Source organism: Pipistrellus kuhlii, unplaced genomic scaffold (genome assembly GCF_014108245.1).
Source record: "Pipistrellus kuhlii isolate mPipKuh1 unplaced genomic scaffold, mPipKuh1.p scaffold_m20_p_1, whole genome shotgun sequence".
NCBI lineage: Eukaryota > Metazoa > Chordata > Mammalia > Chiroptera > Vespertilionidae > Pipistrellus > Pipistrellus kuhlii.
Window position 1 is genome coordinate 27,910,124 of NW_023425404.1, and position 20,681 is coordinate 27,930,804.

Consider the following 20,681-nt stretch of genomic DNA (forward strand, 5'->3'; position numbering starts at 1 on the left):
AATTTACAGGATTCTCTTGGTCAGGAGAAACTCATTGAAAAAACAATGCCAGAGTCTGGTAAGAAAAGTAGGCTATATGTTTCTTAAGCTAGTGGTGTTTATTTTTGTCTCATATATTCTTTTGTATGTATGGGTAAAAAGAAGATTGGATGCAGAGATGTGAATGCCATCAGCCACACTGATGTTTTAAGTTGTGAAAATGCTGAATCAATAAGAGTTCATTGAAATGTAAATCTCAAAAGCAAAATATACCATTTCTGGCAGACTATGCCTAGTGTTAATTCTTTGAACAATATTGTTGTAGACCAAACTACTTTTGCAAATTTATGCTACAAGGCAAGAAAGGGGGGGGGGGGTTTACTAACGATGGAACGTTGTTAAATTATCGCACCTGTTTCGTAATCAGTAAAATGGGTACACGTGCTACTTCGGTAAGAACGCTTTGGAAATGGGAATTCACAGAAAGGCCTTTTCTTCTCCGAACCCAGGGTTTCCCCATCTCAGCAAGTACTGACATGTCAGGCCAGGCCGTTATGTGTTGTGGGGCGCTGTCCCACATAACGGTTAGCAGCATGCCTGGTCTCTGCCGCCTCTGTCCTCCTCTGTCAGCTGGAGAGACGCCAGTTCCAACGCCATCCCAGACAGGAGGAGACCGACATTTCCTCCCCAACTGTCTTCTGGGAGGGACTAGTTCATGCACAAAGAATGTGAGGGAGAAACAAAACAACAGCCTCCAAGGAGTAACGTGCAGCCTCAGATTTGTGACTCAGAAAGGGGGTGAGGAGCTCCAAAGTCCCGGTTACTGAACTATCAAGGACAGGGGGCAGCAGAGGTGCAGGAAGGGGACGCAGGCCGTGGCCTGGGACTCCGCGAACCCGAGGCCCACACCAGCCACCCGTGATGGTGCTTAGCAGACTCTGAGTAGGATTATTTCCGCGGAACCAACCTACCGACGCGGTGGGGAAGGCCTGGGGGAGCGGGGTACGAATCCGACATCGCGGCACCGCGGAGCGGAGTCCCCGGGATGTGCCCGCCCCCACCGCGGGCGCGAATTTATAGCCGCAGGCCCCGCCCCCGCCCCGCCCCCATACGCCCCGCCCCTGAGGTGCGTCACGGCCCCAGACGCCCCGCCCCGCCCCCTGCGCCAGGCCTTGCGTCAGCGGCGGGGGCCGCGGGAGGCGTAGGCGCTGCCACGTCTTGGCGGGGGCGGCGGGGGACGGGCGTCTGTGGCGCGGGAGGTGCCGGAGGAGGTGCCGGAGGTGTTGCCGGAGGTGGTGCTGGCGCCGGAGTAGGATCCGGATCCAGATCCGGGCTGTGTACCCAGGTGGTGAGAGCCCGTCGGAGCCGGAGCGGAGCGCGGAGTGCGGGGCCTCCAGGTGAGGAGGGCTGGGGGCCCGGGAGCCAGGCGGGGCGCGCCGGGGTCCCGGGGGCCGCGGCGGGCCTGCCTTTGGGTCCATCCAACAGGTGCGCCGCCGCCGGGCGCGGCGAGGTGGGCCCGGGGTGAGGCGAGGTGGGCCCGGGGCAGGGGGAAGAAAGCAGGCGGCGCCGCGTGGGGAGCCCCGCATTCACCCTTGCAGCCGGGGGCGTGCACACGAGGCTGTGGAGCGGACAGACACGCGCCCGGAGCGGCAGCGGAGGGGAGGGGTGATGGCAGTGGCTCTGCCTGGCCAGGGTGTCGCTGGTCGGGCCCGAGCAGGGGCCGGGGTAGAAACTGACTCTTTGCACACCAGGCTTCGGCACGGGAATCCAGACGGCTGCTCAGTCTCTGTCGTCATTGGATTTGAATGGGCGCGAATCCCACAGCCCCCTCCTTACCACCCCATCCATCCCTCCGCACCCCGTTCCTTTCCCAGGTGCACCCCGCGCGGCCGGGAGCCACCTGAGGACAGGCTCCTGCTCCTAAGCTCACCTGCTGCACTCACTGCCTGCATCCGGCTTTCCCTGCGGGAACGGGGGGCATCCTTTGTCCTTTTCCACGGGGCCCCTACCCCTAGAAACATGCGTACTGTGATTTTTTTTCCAATAGGAGCTTATGTCTTATGTATAAAAACCGAGCTCCGTTTCATACTCAATGAAACAGGCGGTTATGGAGTTAGAGCTGTTGAGATATCCGCTTACAGACAAGTCAAGGGATGGATCTGAAGAATGCTTTAGCTCTTTTTAGGCAGGAGCCGCAGGCATTTTTTTTTTAGCATTGGGAGACAAAGCTACCTATGATGATGTTTGTTTGTTTTTTGTTTTTACATTTTTTATTAAATCCTAGGATGATGTTTAAGACTGGTGTCAGTTTAATATGGTCATTAGAGCCCAGATGGGAAAACAAGATAGGATTCTAGTCCCGTCCACTCATTCGTGTGCCACGGTGAGGTCCATTCCTTGAAGCTCCACGTGGTTCAATTTCCTGGTCCACTGACTGGGGAGGATGCCTCGATTACAAGGATAAAATAAAACCACCAAGAAATATTTTTTAAAATTCCCAAGTGAAGTGTAATTGCACAGTTTTAGTAATGTGGCCAAGCTTATGGAAGTCATCAGCAAATGGGATGTTCTTTAGATTAAAAATTCAAATTGTTATAAAATGTATGTAGGCTAACCACTAGTCCCAACCGGCACAAATCCCTGAGGGAGTATAGAGATGCCCCAGGAGCTCTTGAAATACGTAAGACAGTTTTAAAATCAACTTAAAAACCTTCATTCCCAGTGCCTATTACTTGTTCCTTTCAGTTGCTTGCTTCTAGCAGCAGCTGCTCCCCGTTTGTATCCGGGTCTGCTATAGAGGTTGGCAAACCCAATTGTTGGAATTGTATCCAAAAAAATAGTCAACGGAATGAAAACCTGAAGTGATCCTAGAAACATTGAATTTGGTGTATGGTTTTTGTTTTATCGCTTGTGGCAATTTGCAAACCTTTCTCCTTCTGGATTTTCTGAAATGTAACCTCCAGGTAAGTCTTAGCACCATTCGTTATTCATTCTCTAGGCATTTACCGGGCTCAGGTTAGGCATACGTGGGCCTTGTAAAGGCAAGAACGTGGCAGCAGGCAATCCGGATGTGGGGCCCTGGGCAGCCAGGCTCTGTTGCCCGTTTTTAAATCCTAAATCTCTTCCTTATTGATTCTTTATCTTGAGCAAGTCGCTATGCCTGCTTCCTGGTCTGCAAAACAGAATAATGATACATATACATTGTGTTTTTGAGTTAACAAATAGAAAGCACTCAATACATGTTAGCAAGTATCATTGATTTCTAAATACGGATTTCAGAGGAGGAGGAGGAGGAGGAGAGAGAAACTTCTGTGTTGAGAGAGGACCCTTGATAGGCTGCCTCTGCATGTCCCACACTGATGGATCGAGCCTGCAACCCAGGCATGGGCCCTCACTGGGAATGGAAGTGGCCTCCTAGTTCATAGGGCCAAGTTCAGCCTCTGAGCCATGCTGGCCAGGCTAAAATTGTCTCTTATGTTCATCTACACTCCCCTCTGAACTTTCTTTAAACTTCATGGTTACAACTTGTTAAATAACATGAACGTCAAAATGTTTAAGTAATGTGTTGCCGTGAGGAAGTTAAATTAATACTTCTGGCACTTGAATTTAATGTATCCATTTTACTTAATTGATAAATATTTAGCCTGTTAATCTGCATACTTAAAATACAACATTGTTACCCATCTTTCAGATAAAACTAGACCTGTAAGCCTCAGGGGCCCATTTATCAGGGACAAACACTAAGATACTTGCACTAAAATTAACCTATAAAAAATGTTTCGTAGGTTTGCCAGATTAAATATGTCCCCACCTGAGACTTATATATACTTAAAAAAAAAAAATGTTTATCTGGGGAAAAAAAGTCTCAAAAGGACTGTAGGCTTGTTAAATTGATAGGAATGATTGTTTTAACCATCAAAAGTTATTTCCTTCCCTTACTATTCTTAGAGACAGGTATAGTGTTGTTTAGGATATAATATGACCTGAGTTTTTTTTTTTTTTTCTGGGTCCACTTACTATTTGTTTATTTATTTATTTGAAGGAAACTTCTCTTTATTTTCTTCCAGAATAATTTTCAGGCCACACTTGAGAGTTTCATTTAAAAGTTTTCATTTTTCTTTTTTACCCCAAGCAACATGTAACAAACATGGTTGCTTTTTTGATCTATGTATTTATTTTTTAATCTTTATTGTTGGAAATATTACATATGTCCTCTCTCCCACCCCCATTAACTCCCTTCAGCCTTCCCAGCCCCCCAGGCTTTCACCACCCTATTGTCTGTGTCCATGGGTTATGTTTACATGTACACAAGGTCTTTGGTTGATTACCTCCCACCCACCTGCCCACTGGTGGTCAGTGCACTCCTACAGTGGGGGCACCGCTTGGCTGACCTGGATGAGCAGCACTCCCACAGCGGACCAATCCCCGCAGGTCATGCCCCACGAATCCATGCACCAGGCCTCTAGTATTATTGATATACAACATAGAGCTAGAGGCATGTGTCAAATAGAATGTTTTCTTTAACTGGGTACAGCAATCATAGTAACTTTCCTTTAATTAAATAAAATGTTTTGCCCTAGCCGGTTTTGCTCAGAGGATAGAGCACTGGCCTACAGACTGAAGGATCCCGGGTTGATTCCGGTCAAGGGTATATGCCCAGGTTGTAGGCTTGATCTCCAGTGGGGGGTGTGCAGGAGGCAGCCAATTAATGGTTCTCTCATCATTGATGTTTCTCTTTCTCCCTCTCCCTTCTTCTCTGAAATTAACAAGAATATATTTTTTAAATTGCCTTAACATTTAAAATTTTATTTTAGATCTTACTGCAAAAATGAAACCTGATGAAACACCTATGTTTGACCCACGTCTACTCCAAGAAGTGGACTGGAGCCAGAATACAGCTACATTTTCTCCAGCCATTTCCCCAACTCATCCTGGAGAAGGTTTGGTTTTGAGGCCTCTTTGTACTGCTGATTTAAATAGAGGTATGCACTCAAGTTTACCAACCCTGGTTAGAACTGTAGTTAGCATTCTGTTTTCTCCACAAAAGTCATGATAGTGATAATTTTAAAAAATAATATTTGACTTTAGATTGTTTTGTATTTCATTTTTAAAGTGACTGAGAACCACAATTCCAATGTGTATGTGTCATGGCTAAGACCATATATTACTGTGAAATACTTCAAATGACTAACGTATAATACTGTTCCTTCCTATGAAAGGCCAAAAGATTTCTTATAAAAGTAGAAATTATCATGTGTAATGGCACATAAGGAAGAACTTTCTTTTAGAAGCTGGATGGGGGATAAGAATAGAGATAATTTACCTTGAATAAGATGCAAAAGGTCTACTTGTTACTTCATTTTTTAACATCTATATTTTCCAAAATGATTTCCTTAAATTTTTGTAACCAAAAGTCAATTTTGTCCGTTTTCCCTTTGGTAAGAAATACGAAACTAATTTTGGTCAAATTGTCTTTGACTGTATAGATATTAAGATTCTCAAAGTTGCCCTTGCCAGTTTGGCTCAGTGGATAGAGTATAGGCCTGTGGACTGAAGGGTCCTGAGTTTGATTCTGGTCAAGGGCACATACTTGGATTATAGGCTTGATCCCCAATGGGGGGCGTGCAGGAGGCAGCCAATGATTCTTTCTCATCATTGATGTTTGGAACTCTCCCTCTTCCTCTCTGAAATCAATAAAAAATATCTAAAAAAAAAAAAAAAAAAAAAAAAGATTCTCAAAGTTCTAAAATATGCTGTGCCACATTAACATGAATGAAATTAAAAATTGTAGTCTCAACACTTAATTTATATTTTATATAGTATCATATTTGGTCATTGAGACTCTTGCACTTTTAAGTAAAACCGAAGCACATATTTGGAATATGAAGCATCCTTTGCATTGTATTTAATTCAGATTACATTGAGAAATGTACATGCTGGTCCTATAAATATTGAACATATTGAACATTAAGGTTAACACTATTCCAAAATCTTATGCAGGGAAAAACTTTGGTTAAACCTATTTTTCTGTTTTATGTAGTGATTACAGGAAGAATAAAGGGTTTTAGTTTAATCTTTTGAAGTAATTTTAAAATCATTAAAATTTTAAAAAATTGCTCATAATCCCACGTGCTTATTTAATACATTGCCTCATTTGATATCTCATTTGCTCTTCTCATGACTGGAAATCTGTTTTTGCAAAACTAGGTTTTTTTAAGGTACTAGGTCAGCTGACAGAGACTGGAGTTGTCAATCCTGAACAATTTATGAGTAAGTACTACCACTTTTTTTTTTTTCCTGAATGAAAAGAAATAAAGGGAAACAATATTTTATTTTTGTTTAGAGATCTGTTCTATCTATACTTTATGTTCAAATAGAAATTATTCAAATAGCTAATTAGCTATTTTTGGTCTCTTTAAAAAAAATTTTCCCAATTACAGTTGACATTCAGTACTATTTTGTATTAGTTTTAAGTGCATAGTGGTTAGTCAGTCATATGCTTTAGAAAGTATTCCCCCAATATTTCAAGTACCCATCTGGCACCATACATAGTTTTGTGTAGTGGGCAGTTAGGCACAACCAGACAGGCAGGCAGGTGATTAGGAGCCTGCAGTCCAAGATTGTGAGAGGGATCCCGGATTGGGCTGAGGGGACAAACCCCCTCCCCTCCCCCACTAGTATACATATAAGATCTTTGGTTAATTTCTCCCCACTGCCCCACCCGCTTCCCTCTTAGATTTATCAGTTAGTTCCATGTTTCCATGCTTCTGGTTCTGTTTTATTCATTAGATTTCTTGTTCATTTTTTTTTTTTTATATTTGTTATTCTTTTTGCTGTTCTAATTGGGTGTTTTTTGCTTCCTTATATTCTAAATTCTTGTTTTGATTCTTGGCATCTCTATTCTGCTGTTGATCTCCTGTAAATTATTCTTTATTTCAGTGTATGCTTCATTTATGACTTGTCCTCTTTTTATTTGTTGATGTTCACACTAATTTCCTTGAAATTCTAAGTTCCTGGAAGCTCTCATTAAGTTTCTTGAGCATCCTTATAACCATTGCTTTGAACTCTGTATTTCTTGCTTACATTCATCGAGGTTTTTTTCTGGAGGTTTCTTGCTATTCTTTCATTTGTGACATATTTGTTTCAGCGTTTTGGATGCTTCCTATGTTTGTTTCCATGTATTAGAGCTGTCTCCTGGACTTGGTAGAGTGGCCTTTTGTAGTAGGTGTTTTGTAGGGCCCAGTGGATCAGCCTCTCCAGTCACCAGAGCTGAGCACTTTAGGTGTGCCCTTGTGTGAGCTGTGTGCCCTGTCCTATTCTAGTTAAGCCTTGATTACTGTTGGCATCACTGGGAAGGATTGACACCCCCCCCCCCCCCCCCAGGCTGATCAGCTGTGAGAACCAGTTGCCACTACAGCAGAGGAGCTGTTGTGCAGGTGCCAATCCCATGGAGCAGGACTTGCTTCAGTGGAGCTTTGGTGCTGAGTCCACCCCTTGAGCCATTCCTGGAGGTGGGAGGGTTGTAGTCTGGTGTGGTCCAAGTTGAACATGGGGTGAACTGGCTCTGGGGTCCCCTAGGAGGTGCAAAGTCGGTCTCTGCCTCTGTCCTGCCCAGGGCCGCCCAGGGCCACCCAGCATGAACTAGAAGCAGTCCGCATAGGCTGCTACTTGTGTTGGGTTTGGAGGTGTCCAGAAGAGGCCAACCTGTAGACCAGGATAGGCTGCCACTAATGCCGGGCCTGGGGCCACTTACTGAGAGGTTTGGGGTATGTGGATGCCAGCTGCTACTTATTTGTAAGATTTTAGGAAAGTCCAAAGCATGAGGTGAGAGGGGCCAGTTGTATGGAAAAGCCACTGGAAATTACTTGGATGAGCTTGCAAGTAGGGAGGGGGTGGGGCCTCAGGAAATCACCAGGCAGGGTGAAAAGTGAGCCAGGATGATGGAGATTCAGATATGGCACAGCTTGTCCATCTGTGGCAAGGAGTGCTCAGTAAAGAAAGTGGCCTCTAAAGCTGTCCCTCCAGCTCTTTTCCTGATTCCAGACAATTCCTCCCTGAATGTCCCAGTTTCCTTTCAAGCTGCTTCCCAGTGCTGTAGCTCAGGGGGGAGTCCAAGACCATGCAAAGGCCCTTTAAGAGGAACTGCCTGGGACTCCCACAGCCTCCATGTCACTCAGCCACAATCCCCACTGGTTCTTAAGTCAGAAGTTGTTGAGGCTTCTCTTCTCAGCACTGGAATCCTGGGATAGGGGCCTGGTGTGGGGCAGGGACCCTTCCTCCTCAGGGAAACTGCCACACGTGGGTGTGGGATCAACTGGTTCCACTATTGTACCCCTCATCTCCACCCCTCCTATCAGCCTGGATGTGCTGCTGCTTTAATTCTCTCGTTGTAGGACTTCCGTTCAGCTAGATTGCAAGTGGTTCTGTAGTTTACCTATGCCACCATCTTGACCAGGCCCTCTAAAGTAGTTATTGATGGGTATGTTATTGCCCTTTTTTTTTCTGATCGTCTTTATAGGTCTTTTCCTTTCTTATTCTGTCATATTCATTTACTTAGAAATGGAGACATATTTTTCAACTACTTCATGAGGTGCCTTCAAAGAAAACAAAAATGGTTACTGTAATTTCTAAAAAGTCACGTAATTATGAAACACTTGAGATCACAAGGAGAAAACAGAACTTACACCAAAATATTTAGAAACCATACTAAAAATTCTAGAATGGAGCCATGTAAAAACATTCTTTTGTTTAAAATTTACAGAGTTTTATTCTATTCAAATATCTGCTGATGTAAAAGTTCAAGAAACCGATTTAAAGTAACTGAGTAATGATTTTAGTCACAGAAGTGGTACATATACAATATTCACCTAAAAAGGCTGGATTAGTCTTTTACCTTACTAGCATACTCTTTAAATGTATGGACTATATTCCAACTTACTGATCACTAATATCTCAACTACCTGGTCATTTAAAGTATTTTCTTAAAAACAAAATGTAGCTGAAACCGGTTTGGCTCAGTGTATAAAGCATCGGCCTGCAGACTGAAAGGTCCCAGGTTCGATTCCGGTCAAGGGCATGTACCTTGGTTGTGGGCACATCCCCAGTAGGGGATGTGCAGGAGGCAACTGATCCATGTGTCTCTCTCATCATTGTTTCTAACTCTATATCCCTCTCCCTTCCTCTCTGTAAAAAATCAATAAAAAAGACAATACAAACTACTGTGGTGAAATATAAATGTTCAATAATGAAGTCAGCTAGTTCTATTATTTTTTTGCCACCTAATACAGTGTAATGTCTTAATTTCCACAGAATCTTTTGAGCACATGAAGAAATCTGGGGATTATTATGTTACAGTGGTGGAAGATGTGACTTTAGGACAGATTGTTGCTACAGCAACTCTGATAATAGAACATAAATTCACCCATTCCTGTGCTAAGGTATGTGTTCACATTAATGCTAAAATGGGCAGGGTTTTTTTTTTTTTTTTTTTTTTTTTTTTTTTTTTTTTTTAGCAAAACCTGTGTTGAGTTTCCATTACACAAATCTGTTTTCTCACTACTCTTCATTGTAAAATGAGAGGCATATTGCTCTGAAAAAGTTCTGCTTCCTAGAAACCTCTTAGTAAAAGGCAATTTCCCACTTTGCTATGAGGAAGAAAATGTATTAACAATATGAATTGGGCCTGGTGTTGGCTCAGTGATTTAGTGTTGACTTTTGAACCAGGAAGTTATAGTTCAATTCTCAGCCAGGTTGCAGGCTCAATACCCAGTGTGGGGTGTGCAGGAGTCAGCCAATCAATGATTATCTTTCTCTCCCTATCCCTTTTTCTGTAAAATCAATAAAAATATATTTAAAAAACACAGTATGAATTGTTTGCTAGAAATTGTTCTGTAACATATTCAATTTTATATGGTCATACAGAAAACAAGAACGCTTTATGAAACTTGGCAGTAATCTTTAGACACCCCAATGTTGTTTTTTTTCTTTGTTTTTTTGTTTTTATAAAAACACAGTATTTTCAATATGTTATACTAAGACAAATTCCCATCAGTTTCCAAGTGGTAAAAGGTTCAAAATACCATATTCTTTTCTAATTGTGACATTTCTAATGCCTGTAGAGCCCCTTTATTCCTCATGACTGAACATGAACTAGTAAAGGTAGGAACATTTGGAATGTTTTCTGTAAGTTAGTAATTTTGGGGCCTTTGTATTAGAAATTAATAAATTGTATTTGGATGTCTGAAATAAATTCCTATTAAACAAGAAATAGGATAATGGATAACCAAAATTACCCTTTGGTGCTTCAGATTTTGAGAGTTGCTTTAAAACATTGGGATGTGGAGGTTTAGGATATAGACAAGATTAGACCACAAGTTGATTTATTTCTTCTATAAAATTGTATTTTAGTTTGTTAAGTTCAAGTTCATAAAACATTTATTTTTGTCAGTGAGTTTTTACCATCCATCACTTGTTGATTCAATTAAAAACAAAACTTCATGCTTAGTCCATTAAACATTGTCAATATTTTCAGAGAGGAAGAATAGAAGATGTTGTTGTTAGTGATGAATGCAGAGGAAAGCAGCTTGGCAAATTGTAAGTAAGCAGAAACAAAGTAATCTGGGATAAATTGCGATGCTTTTTGTGTTTCAGTTTACAGTGCCTTGCCAAGATACTTGTTAAACATATTTTGCTGTTTGATATTCTTTCTGGCATCATGAATTATGAATCCATTCTTACTCTAGCTTAGACTAAATTTAACGAAAACAAAGTATTTTTACATTAGTTTTACCATAAAGTTTGGAAATTGGAAGTGTACCATTTTGCAGACAGTAACATCTATAAATTATTGATTTTTAATAGTCAAATTCTCACGAGTAGGGAACAGAAACTTGTGGCTGAGTCAGGTGATTTCCCCATTTCTCTGTCATATTTTAAAACAAAATGTTCTCAGTCTTCTAAGTTTTAGAAACATATTATAGAAGTCTTTACTGTACAATCCTTTATACACTTCCTTAAAAATTTTAAAAACAGACCAAATTCTAATATTCTAGTCTTTTGCTTTGTGATACCCTTTATAACTTTATAACTTAAATCAAGATGTTCTGTCTTCAAATTGATGGGATTTTTCAATTTATGCAAACATGAGAAAACACTTCAGGTAAACTTTTATAGGTTTTTTAAAACTCCCAAGGCAGTTAGAATCCCATTCATATATTGGAAAGAAGTATACCTTTTTGCTTTTTCTGCTTCATATTAGACCAAAACAAAGTTAATCTCACACCTACTTTCACAAACATTAGTCATTTTGAAAATAATAAAGAACAAAGCTATTACTTACCAATTTTGTGTGGGAATGTTGACTGTTCCTACGTAGTTTGAATAGATTTCGAGATAAACACTTAAAAAATAATATAGGCCATATTTTTTAAATGATTGACAATCTATTGTCTATCATCTTAAAACTTATTTAGGGCGAATTAGTATTTGCCCCATTCATTAACTGGCTGAAGATTATCGGGTAGTATATATTTGAAACAAATTAAAATGCTTTCAGTGATTTAAATGCTTATCCATTTACAATATTTAAATTATATAGTGGGAATGGCCATGACCTAAACCTATTTCTAATACAAATTTGAAATTTCATGAAATATTCATATTGTTACTAAAATCTATTTCTATTAACAAAGGTTCTATGCCTTCTCCCTCCCTTTTCTTATAATTTCAGGTTATTATCAACCCTTACTTTGCTAAGCAAGAAATTGAACTGTTATAAGATTACCCTTGAATGTCTACCAAAAAACGTTGGTTTCTATAAAAAGTTTGGATATACAGTATCTGAAGAAAACTACATGTATCAAAGGTTCCTAAAGTAAAAATCTTTTTAAAAAGACATTTGTCTAAGGAGTTAATGCAACAAGATTGTATACCCTTCCTAAAGTTAAAATAGTTTGCTTCAACCCAGTGACCTCCACAAACAGTGGGTTGAAAAACCATTGTAGTACAACAGATGTGACAGAAGATTACTTTGGGCTGGTGGAACATGCTGTGAATTTAGGTTACAAATAAATATTATAGAGGATAATTTTTAACCAAAGGAATATATTTTTAACTTGAATCTTTTCTTGCATTGTATTTTTCTAAAATTTGGCTTTATTTCTTGGTAGACTATAGGAGAGGAGTTACGTATTTGCTATCTGTACTGCTCATTTTAAGAAATGCATTCAATGAATAAGGCTATTTACCACATTCTTAAAATTAGTATTTTTGGTTCAAAGAAACATTTAAATATGAATGAATATATGTAATTTCCCATATATTACTTGAAATTGGATAATTAGACATAACTACATGTAGTTCAGTACATTTGTTGATCCTAATGCTGTATTGACATAATCTGGCCAACCTTTTAAAATAGAAATGAAAATTAACTTATAAAATGTGATGATTCAAATTAAAACAATGTAAATGTACATCTAAATGTTTATATAATTCTAATGTAGGCAAAGTGCCACCTGTGTTATGTGTAAAATATAGTATTTATTTAAAGTAAGAGCAAATATAAGGTACTTTAAAACAATGAGTTAGCAAATCCTGGCATATAATAGAACTATTATTCTGCTCACTATCCTTTTTTGTTTGTTTTTAAGTTGAAGCAGATATTAGTAGATATGTTATTAATGGTTCTAATCTTTTGCATTCCATGTTACATCATTAAACCTGTTCATATGGTGGATAGTCTTTTGTTAGAATCCTAGTGTCTGCTTTTCTTGAGTCTTCTTTTGAACTATTATGTCAAGTCATGGTTCATAACATTAGTTTTGTGTACTCTTTATAAAATGAATTTGGAAAGCAAAGATCACCTGTTTCTCATCCGTTGGTTCAGACCTACCTCAACTGGATTTTGGCTTTCTCTCCATGCAGTAATTAAAATTGGTTTCTAAAACCATAGAAACCCAGCCCTGGCTGGTGTGGCTCAATTGGTTGAGAGTCATCCAATGCACTGAAAGATTACTGGTTCCTTTCCCATCCAGGGCACATACCCAGGTTTCAGGTTTGATCTCCTGGTTGGGTTGTGTAAGGGAGGCAACCAACTGATGTTTCTCTCTAATACTGATCTTTCTCTTTCTCACCCTCTCTAAAATCAATAAAAACATATTTAATAAATGAATGAATGAAACCATAGAAGCCCTTCACCAATAGAGTGTGAACTATTTACCCACTGATGACCTACATGGATGAACTGAACTGTCTCTAATGCCATGATAGGTTTACCAAGTACACCCATGTTAGAAAATAAGCCTAATAAAAGGCAAAATAAAATTCTTTTACTACATTTCTGACCACTGGACAATTTGATGCAAAACTATGTACAAAGTTGGCATTTCAAAGATAATTTTTTTTTTTAAATATATTTTATTGATTTTGTACAGAGAGGAAGGGAGAGAGATAGAGAGTTAGAAACATCGATGAGAGAGAGTCATCGATCAGCTGCCTCTTGCACACCCCCCACTGGGGATATGCCCGCAACCAAGGTACATGCCCTTGACCGGAATCGAACCCGGGACCCTTCAGTCCCCAAGCCGACGCTCTATCCATTGAGCCAAACCGGTCCCGGCCAAAGTTGGCATTTCAACAAATTACTTTTTTTTCCTCCCCAACAAATTCCTTTAAATGGTGTTTTTAAGGTCTTACTTTATATCCCCCCTAAAGGAAATAGCTACAAGCAAGATATAGAATATAAAAATTGTGTTATGAGCATAGAGAGCAGGCAGACAGCTCAGGGTGTGGGGGATTGGAGGGGTGGAGGGGGATGGGAGGAAGTGGAAGAGGGCATAGAGGGGATAATGGTGACAGGAAAAAAATTTTGTGTCATGAGGAAAATTATGTTCTATATCAATTAGTTAATCAGAGTGTGTTTATGATTTTCTAAGCCACATTGTTAGTAAATGTGAGTAAAAATAAAAACATGTTGTTTAACTATATTCACAAAGTTGAGCATTGTTTGCTTTTGAAAAAGTATAATGCAATGGAAGGTGTGATTTTTATTGTGCCCCACATAATTGTGTCTATTTGTATACCATTGATTCTAAGATGCATTTTTTGGACACGTTAACATTTTGGTAATCTGGGTATATTTTATGATCAAGGGCATGTCATAGTTTATTCATTAATATTTTGCCTTTTAGTAGTATCTAAAATATTGGTCTAGTATTTGATGAAGATATCTTATATTTGATGAAGAATAGTATGTAGGTGAACTAATGGGGAGAAGAGGCACAAAGCAAGAAGTATTTTTTTAATGGGATGGAAACTGCATAGAGTACCTACCATTTCTTTCAGGCATGTATTTCCTCACTCCAAACTTTAAACTTGATAAATTAAAAATATACTTGAGCTGAAATTTGCACCTTGCATTGATTACTGACCATAGTTTGTGTGTGTTCATAATGTATTGGAAGATACTCTTTAAGTGCTTATCAATTTCCAATATTCATTTATCCTTCTTAATCTGTGGGAATAAAACTAAGTTACTTCTACCTAGAAGCCAACAATCTAAAGAAAGAAATTCCGAAGCATGAGCAGTATAAATGAGCTTTTCAATCGTTTTGAGGTATAACGGCACAATAGTTTTAATACAACCACCACTCTTCACAAAATAATTTTAATACTTTGTGTCTGGGCTAGCAGCATCTCGCACTGTGACGTTCCTAAACATACATAAGCATTTTGTCTAAGTACAAATGTTAAAAGCAGAGTAACTCAAGCAATTGCCTATACAAAGGTAAGTAGACGCTGTAGGTTATTTTTCTTGAATTTTTGCTGCATAGTAAATTGCAATTACACATCAGTATAATGTACTGATCTATAGAATACACTTTGAATTGTGAGGTATGGCAACTCCCTATAAAGAGAGCTAACATGTAAACCTGAATATTTTTATTTATTTTTTTATTTTTATAGCTGCCATGGATGGGTAAGACAAAAAAAAAAAAAAAAAAAAAAAAAAAAAAAAAACAATAAATCCAGCATTCAAAGACCCTAGAAACATTTTTCTGACCAAAAATAAAATAAAATCTTAATAATTCTCAGCTATTTCCTAATGTTCCTTTTTGGAGCATTGTTCAATGAACAATAAAGTAAATACTGAAGTGAAGCTAAATTTGTTGTGGAAGTGTGGGTTAAGCCAGTTATTGGAGAGAGAGAAAAAAAAAAGAATCCACCAGGTAACTGCTCATTTACTTTACATCAGTTGAGACTCTGATATATATGCATATATATGCATCCCAACTTTATAATTCAAGATTGCAGTTGAATACTTCTACGTAATTCACTTGAATTACCATGGTAATAAGACAATTAGAAACCTTATATTTTCTTAAAAAGGACATGCTTAACATTTTTTGACATTACTTCTAAATTCAGGTGAAACAAAATCCCCCTGAAATATATATTCTACTCTAAAAATTAAGTGGTTGAGAGTTCGTAGCAAAAGCTATTACGATTTAACATTTCCACCATAGAGTAGATACAAATAAAAGTAACTGCCATTTAAAACATCTAATAGGTAAAATACAATAATATAAACCAATTAACTGATATTAGGTTAAAATACTGCCATTCCAGTTTGAATATTTTCAATATTTAAGTTTCTCACTTTCAAAATGGACCAAACAGTTGTCCTATGTTTTAATGCAATTTCACTTTAAATTCTATGCCCAGATTACATACTTAATGTTTAAAGTTGGGAACTATGCCATTTATACATTATTCAGATATTCTAGAAATTAAATCATGATTGGTTAAATGTATCATAGTTAACTATCACAAAACATCAGTAGAAATAAAGAGCACAGAAATGGAGCCAAAAAGAAGACAGACTGGAAGAGCTACCAGAACTAGATGAACATTAGGTGGAAGAACGGATCCCAGATAAAACGAACTTGCAATGTTCTTATATGAAAGAAAGAATAACATCATTTTGTCCACATTAATATTGTACTCATGACAATCCCTTTTCGTAGTGTTGTGATAGAGTCTTTAATGTACAGTGCTGGGCAGGCACTTTAGTGAGAACATAAAAATTCTAGTGGTTAGAAAAAGTGGAAAATTATCAGCTATAAATAAACTAAATCTGTATTTTTTGGCCCAACTTACTAGAGAGGATATGTATACCTAAGAAACTAATTTTTAAAATCTTTACCTCATTTTTAAAACCTAAATGTACTACTATGAAGATTCTTTTGAGCAGACTTTCTGCTGAATGAAGCATATATTATTAGATTACAAGAGAGATCTTTGCCGACTTATCCAATAGTGATCTATTTACAGGAAAGCTGTGTTATCTGGCACTTTACCAACTGGAATTTCTGAACACTCAGTGCAAATCTTGACTCAAGTAGCCAGCCACCAAATGACATAATCACACAATAAAATACAAACCACAATGGAATTAACATGTTTTCAGGGTCATAAAATAGAGAAAGGGAAGAGAAATCAAGAGGAATACCACCTGGGTCAACAGGAATTGACTCTTATTAACAAAGCAATTTTAATTAATTTTTACTCCTATGCTTGATAAAACAAGCTTTTACTGTATTATTACATTTTAGGGAGGAAAGCCTAGCATGTAACTTGATGTAATGTTACGTTGCATAGTACCTCTTGGTACCAAGGGAATGTATGAAAATCATTCCCATCAGTAAAGCACCTCGAGAGAGGACTGAGAAAAGTGAGAAAGGAGTTTTGTTTGTGCTAACCTAAATTATCAACTATAAAAGTTAAAACACTCCTCCTTCACATCATACTTAAAATAGCAAAAACGTTTTTGTTAAAACAAATTTTATATATATAAATAAAAATAGGGAGAAACAGGATCCATAAAGTGACTTTGCTATTGCAAATTGCAGGGCAAATTTGGATTAACTCCATGCAAAGAACTAATTAATAGACAAATTTAAAATACTCTAAAGTCTTTCACAAATCATTATCCTCAATAAATGCATCTTTTCAAAGAAAAGCTTATATCTGAGCCAGAACAACCTCAAAGAATAATTAGGATAACAAAACAAAGGAGTAAATATTTCCAAATTATTTACTGAAGTTTCTTCAAGCTTCAGGCTTTCAGTTTAAACTAATTTATGGGTTTAGAAAATTAAAGAAAAATGTTTAAAAATTTTCAATGTTCTACATACTTATTTAGAGGTCATGAGGATTTATTTATTTTTTTACGATGCAAGGCACTTTTCTTTTTTGGGATTCATTTAGGGGAAAAATGGTGCTACATTGGTTTATTATAGACTATTTAGAACCATCTTGGACAAAGAAAATTGGGCTAAGCAACTCTAAAAAGAACACCATAACGTTTGGCTTCTACGAAACGGAAGGGAAAAGTCACTTGAAAATCTAAAACTCTCCTTGTTTTTCAACATCTGGTATAAAGCAATGAATCTTTTGTTCATTAAATATTTTTCTTCTATAGACTAAATAAATTAGAAAGGTAATAGAAAAAGAAAGCAATACTTAGATCATCTTAAAGTAAGGATAGTTGGCTTAATGTCATGATTTCAAGATTAGTAATAAAAGGGTAATTAAGCTATTTAATTATACTAAAAAAGAAAGTGATGAGTTCCTGCATTTGTTAATGTTTCTGTAAGAGGCTCCATCATAAAATTGAACTGTAAAATTGTTTTTTAAATGTATATATAGAACACAAAATGAATTTTAAGCAAACTTTAGGAAATTCTTGTTATAAATTACCCAAATTTTATAAACAAATCCCCCTAACTTTGCATTTTGTTTAAAGTAGTAACTTTATATCATACAAATAAATTTTCAAGTATGAAAAGTGCATTATTGCAATAATACCTCTTTGCAAGTCCAAAATTTTAGTTTATAATAAAACTGTTAAGTGTTTAAAAAAAAAAAAAAAAAAGAAAAGAAAAGGAGCAAAACCATCAGTGCCATCTATTGCAGAAATCCATTATCTTAAAATGTTGCTTAATAAGTTGTAGAGAAACACATCTGGAAGCAACATATAATTGAAAAAATACTACTTGTGTTTTTACCATTTTACATTAGTATTGTTTCTAGTGTTTTCTCCTTCCCAAATAGAAATTCACATCCTCTAAGGTGCTCTTGAGTCAGCCATTCTGTGCAGTAGCCACTTGCATGCTTCCAAAATCATCATCTTCTTCATGTGTTCTCTTCAAACTGCCTAAATGTATTGCATGAACATAACATATAATGGAAACTTAAATTTATTAGAAATGATATACATAGTAAGTTTCATTTTTATTGAAGTGTTGCTATGTATATATGCACTAAAAAAATTCCATGACTGAACTTTCAGCAAACTTTAAATTCTCTTGTTAAGAATTACACAAATAACTTTAGATCTTCATAACTTTAGATCTTCATAACAGGACACATTTTCTCTCTTGAGAATTAAGTATGTCTTAGGTATTGTAAACGATAAACATTAATTTTTAAAATAGTTTGAAAATAGAAATTTTAGAGATAATGGTACATAACAATTATCAAGTTTAGGTACCATAATCATGTGACTTAGGACATAAAATGTAAGAAATTAATTCTAAATTTGTACAATTTTATTTTGCAGATATAATTATCTTTGCTTTCATAGATGCTGCTGAAAATATTTTTCCACTGAAGCTGTGTTTTTCTTATTATCAACAAGTCTAGAGCTGGGAGAAAGGACAGCATGCAGCACATAAAGCAGAGATTTTCTTTTATCTACTCTTCACATCAGAGTCTGCTAAAGTACAGAAATTTTCCACATAGTATCAAAGCTGTCAATATAAGGTCAATAGGTATAATAAAAAAAAAAAATCTATATCTAAATGGAGGAAAACATTAGAGAACAGTAACTAGTAAAGTGGTGCTGTATTATATGCCTAACAATGGGATGGCCTTAAATTTATGCTCTAACGATTGTGCTAAATCACAGTAATAATGTTAATTCAGAGGGCAGATTCCAACATGAAATTAATGTGTCACTATGATTAATCAAATAAGGATAGAAATATAAATCAAGACAGTGGGATAAAGAAGGAAATATGCTAGACAAGGCTAAGTACCGCTGCTGTGACCGAGTTTCAGAGGAGGTGCTGCACTTGCCTTCCACTAAGGGAGGTGAGGAACAAATAACCTTAATGCAAGGCAGGAAGTGAGGAGTATAGACAGAGCAGTTTCAATGATGGGATTGACGAAGAGTAAGTTAATCGTTGTTTTCTTGAGATGACAAATGAACTGAGTTTTTAGGAACAGAGAGACTAAATGTGATGCTTTCTGGAAAGAAGAGATAAAGGAAACCATCATGGAGTGCACAATGAGGCCCTGGCGGAGTAGCTCAGTTGGTTAGAGCACATCCAAGGGTGAGGTTCGATCCCTGGTCAGGGCACATACAAGAAACAACGAACGTATAAATAGGTGGAACAACAAAGCGATGTCTGTCTTTCTCTTCCTCCCTCTATTTCTCCCTCTCTAAAAATCAATGAAAACATCCTCAGGTGAGGATTAAAGAAAAAAAGAGGAACACTGAGGGATAAAAAAAAAAAAAATCAGAAAAGACTTTACTACCTATGACACTGCCTATTGTGTTTTCTTCTGTAGGATTTAATCCAATGAAGGCTTTTGTACAGGAAAAATATCACAATTAGAACTATCTTTAGTGAAAGTAAGTCTGGTCACAGTGCTCAAACAGACCAAACAAACAGACTTTGGATAGGAGGCCAATGTGGGCCGGAACTAGATGGAGACTAGGAATACTATAAAATAGGGCAGGTACTGAGGAAACAGACTCCAGCAGATTTGATAACAACTAGATGGGTGTGGCAAAAAACAAAAATAGTTAATGGCCCTGACCCGGTAGCTCAGTGGGTTAGAGGGTTGTCTTGTTATGTCAAGGTTGCGGGTTCGATCCCTGGTTGGGGCACATATAAAGAATCCGGTCCTATGTAATAAAAGGGAAATATGCAAATCCACTGAACAGCAGAACAATCGGTCCCTATGATGTGCACTGACCACCAGGGGGAAGATGCTCAATGCAGATGCTCCTCTGGTGGTCACTGTGCTCCCACAAGGAGAGCGCCACTCAAGTCACAAGCCATACTGGTGAGCGCAGCTGTGGTGGCAGGAACCTCTCCTGCCTCCGTGGCAGCTCTAAAGATGACCAACTGCGGCTTAGGTCTGCTCCCCCTAGTGAGCCTAAGCCGCCAGTCAGACATCCCCCAAGGGCTCCTGGACTGCTAAAGGGTGCATGCACTCCCTCACCCTCCAGTGCATGAATGTCCTGTACTGGGCCTCTAGTTAGCCAATAAATGCATAAACAACTGAAACAACAAATTATGTCTCCCCTCTCTCTAAAAATCATAAAATTTAAAAAAGGGTTAATGACAACTAGGAAGCTGAGCCTGAAGGATGAATATATAAAACTGTCACAACAGGCTGTGCAATACAGTGAAGAAAGTGCTGCACTGAGCACTTACAATGAACTTGTGGTTCATTGTAAGTGCTCAGTTTCCAGCCCAACACACAGTAGGAATGTAACCTGTTCTTCCTATCATATAAGGCTGCTGATCCTAAAGAAAATGAGATTTTCTTTATTATCCATAAATAAGTGAGGTCATGTGGTGTCTCTCTTTCATTGACTGGCTTGTTTCACTCAGCATGATGTTCTC

General features: G+C 38.1%; 2 protein-coding genes across 10 annotated transcripts in view; one reads left to right on the forward strand and one right to left on the reverse strand.

Annotated features, from left to right (window-relative positions):
• Positions 1-1,198: 1,198 nt before the first annotated feature.
• On the forward strand, positions 1,199-12,710 carry GNPNAT1 (glucosamine-phosphate N-acetyltransferase 1). Of its 6 annotated transcripts, none has more exons than XM_045580655.1 (6): positions 1,199-1,376; positions 4,794-4,961; positions 6,187-6,249; positions 9,289-9,416; positions 10,511-10,572; positions 11,708-12,710. In XM_045580655.1, exons 2-6 carry the CDS (start codon positions 4,808-4,810, stop codon positions 11,853-11,855), a joined length of 555 nt encoding a protein of 184 aa, XP_045436611.1. In that variant the 5' UTR covers positions 1,199-1,376; positions 4,794-4,807; the 3' UTR covers positions 11,856-12,710. The 6 variants fall into 6 exon arrangements, with proteins under 6 accessions (XP_045436611.1, XP_045436599.1, XP_036292561.1 ...); XM_045580643.1 differs by having other exon boundaries at positions 1,219-1,324; XM_036436668.2 differs by having other exon boundaries at positions 1,222-1,300; positions 4,791-4,961.
• Positions 9,788-20,681, reverse strand: part of STYX (serine/threonine/tyrosine interacting protein) — a 44,113-nt gene continuing 33,219 nt past the window's right edge. For 3 of the 4 annotated variants that reach the window (XM_036436613.2, XM_045580620.1, XM_036436585.2), the window contains one exon: positions 14,941-18,196. In XM_036436613.2, the coding sequence (XP_036292506.1) occupies positions 18,188-18,196 (9 nt within the window). In that variant the 3' untranslated portion in view covers positions 14,941-18,187. Of the gene's footprint in view, positions 10,728-11,317; positions 11,346-14,940; positions 18,197-20,681 lie in introns of those variants that run through there. The other variant, XM_036436603.2, reaches the window with a different exon arrangement.

Bases quoted from the DNA above. Each gene is read 5' to 3' on its own strand.
- GNPNAT1 (XM_045580655.1), top strand. From the start codon at position 4,808: ATGAAACCTGATGAAACACCTATGTTTGACCCACGTCTACTCCAAGAA. The intron at 6,250-9,288 runs GTAAGTACTACC...TAATTTCCACAG, and splicing joins CAATCCTGAACAATTTATGA to AATCTTTTGAGCACATGAAG. The intron at 9,417-10,510 runs GTATGTGTTCAC...CAATATTTTCAG, and splicing joins TCACCCATTCCTGTGCTAAG to AGAGGAAGAATAGAAGATGT.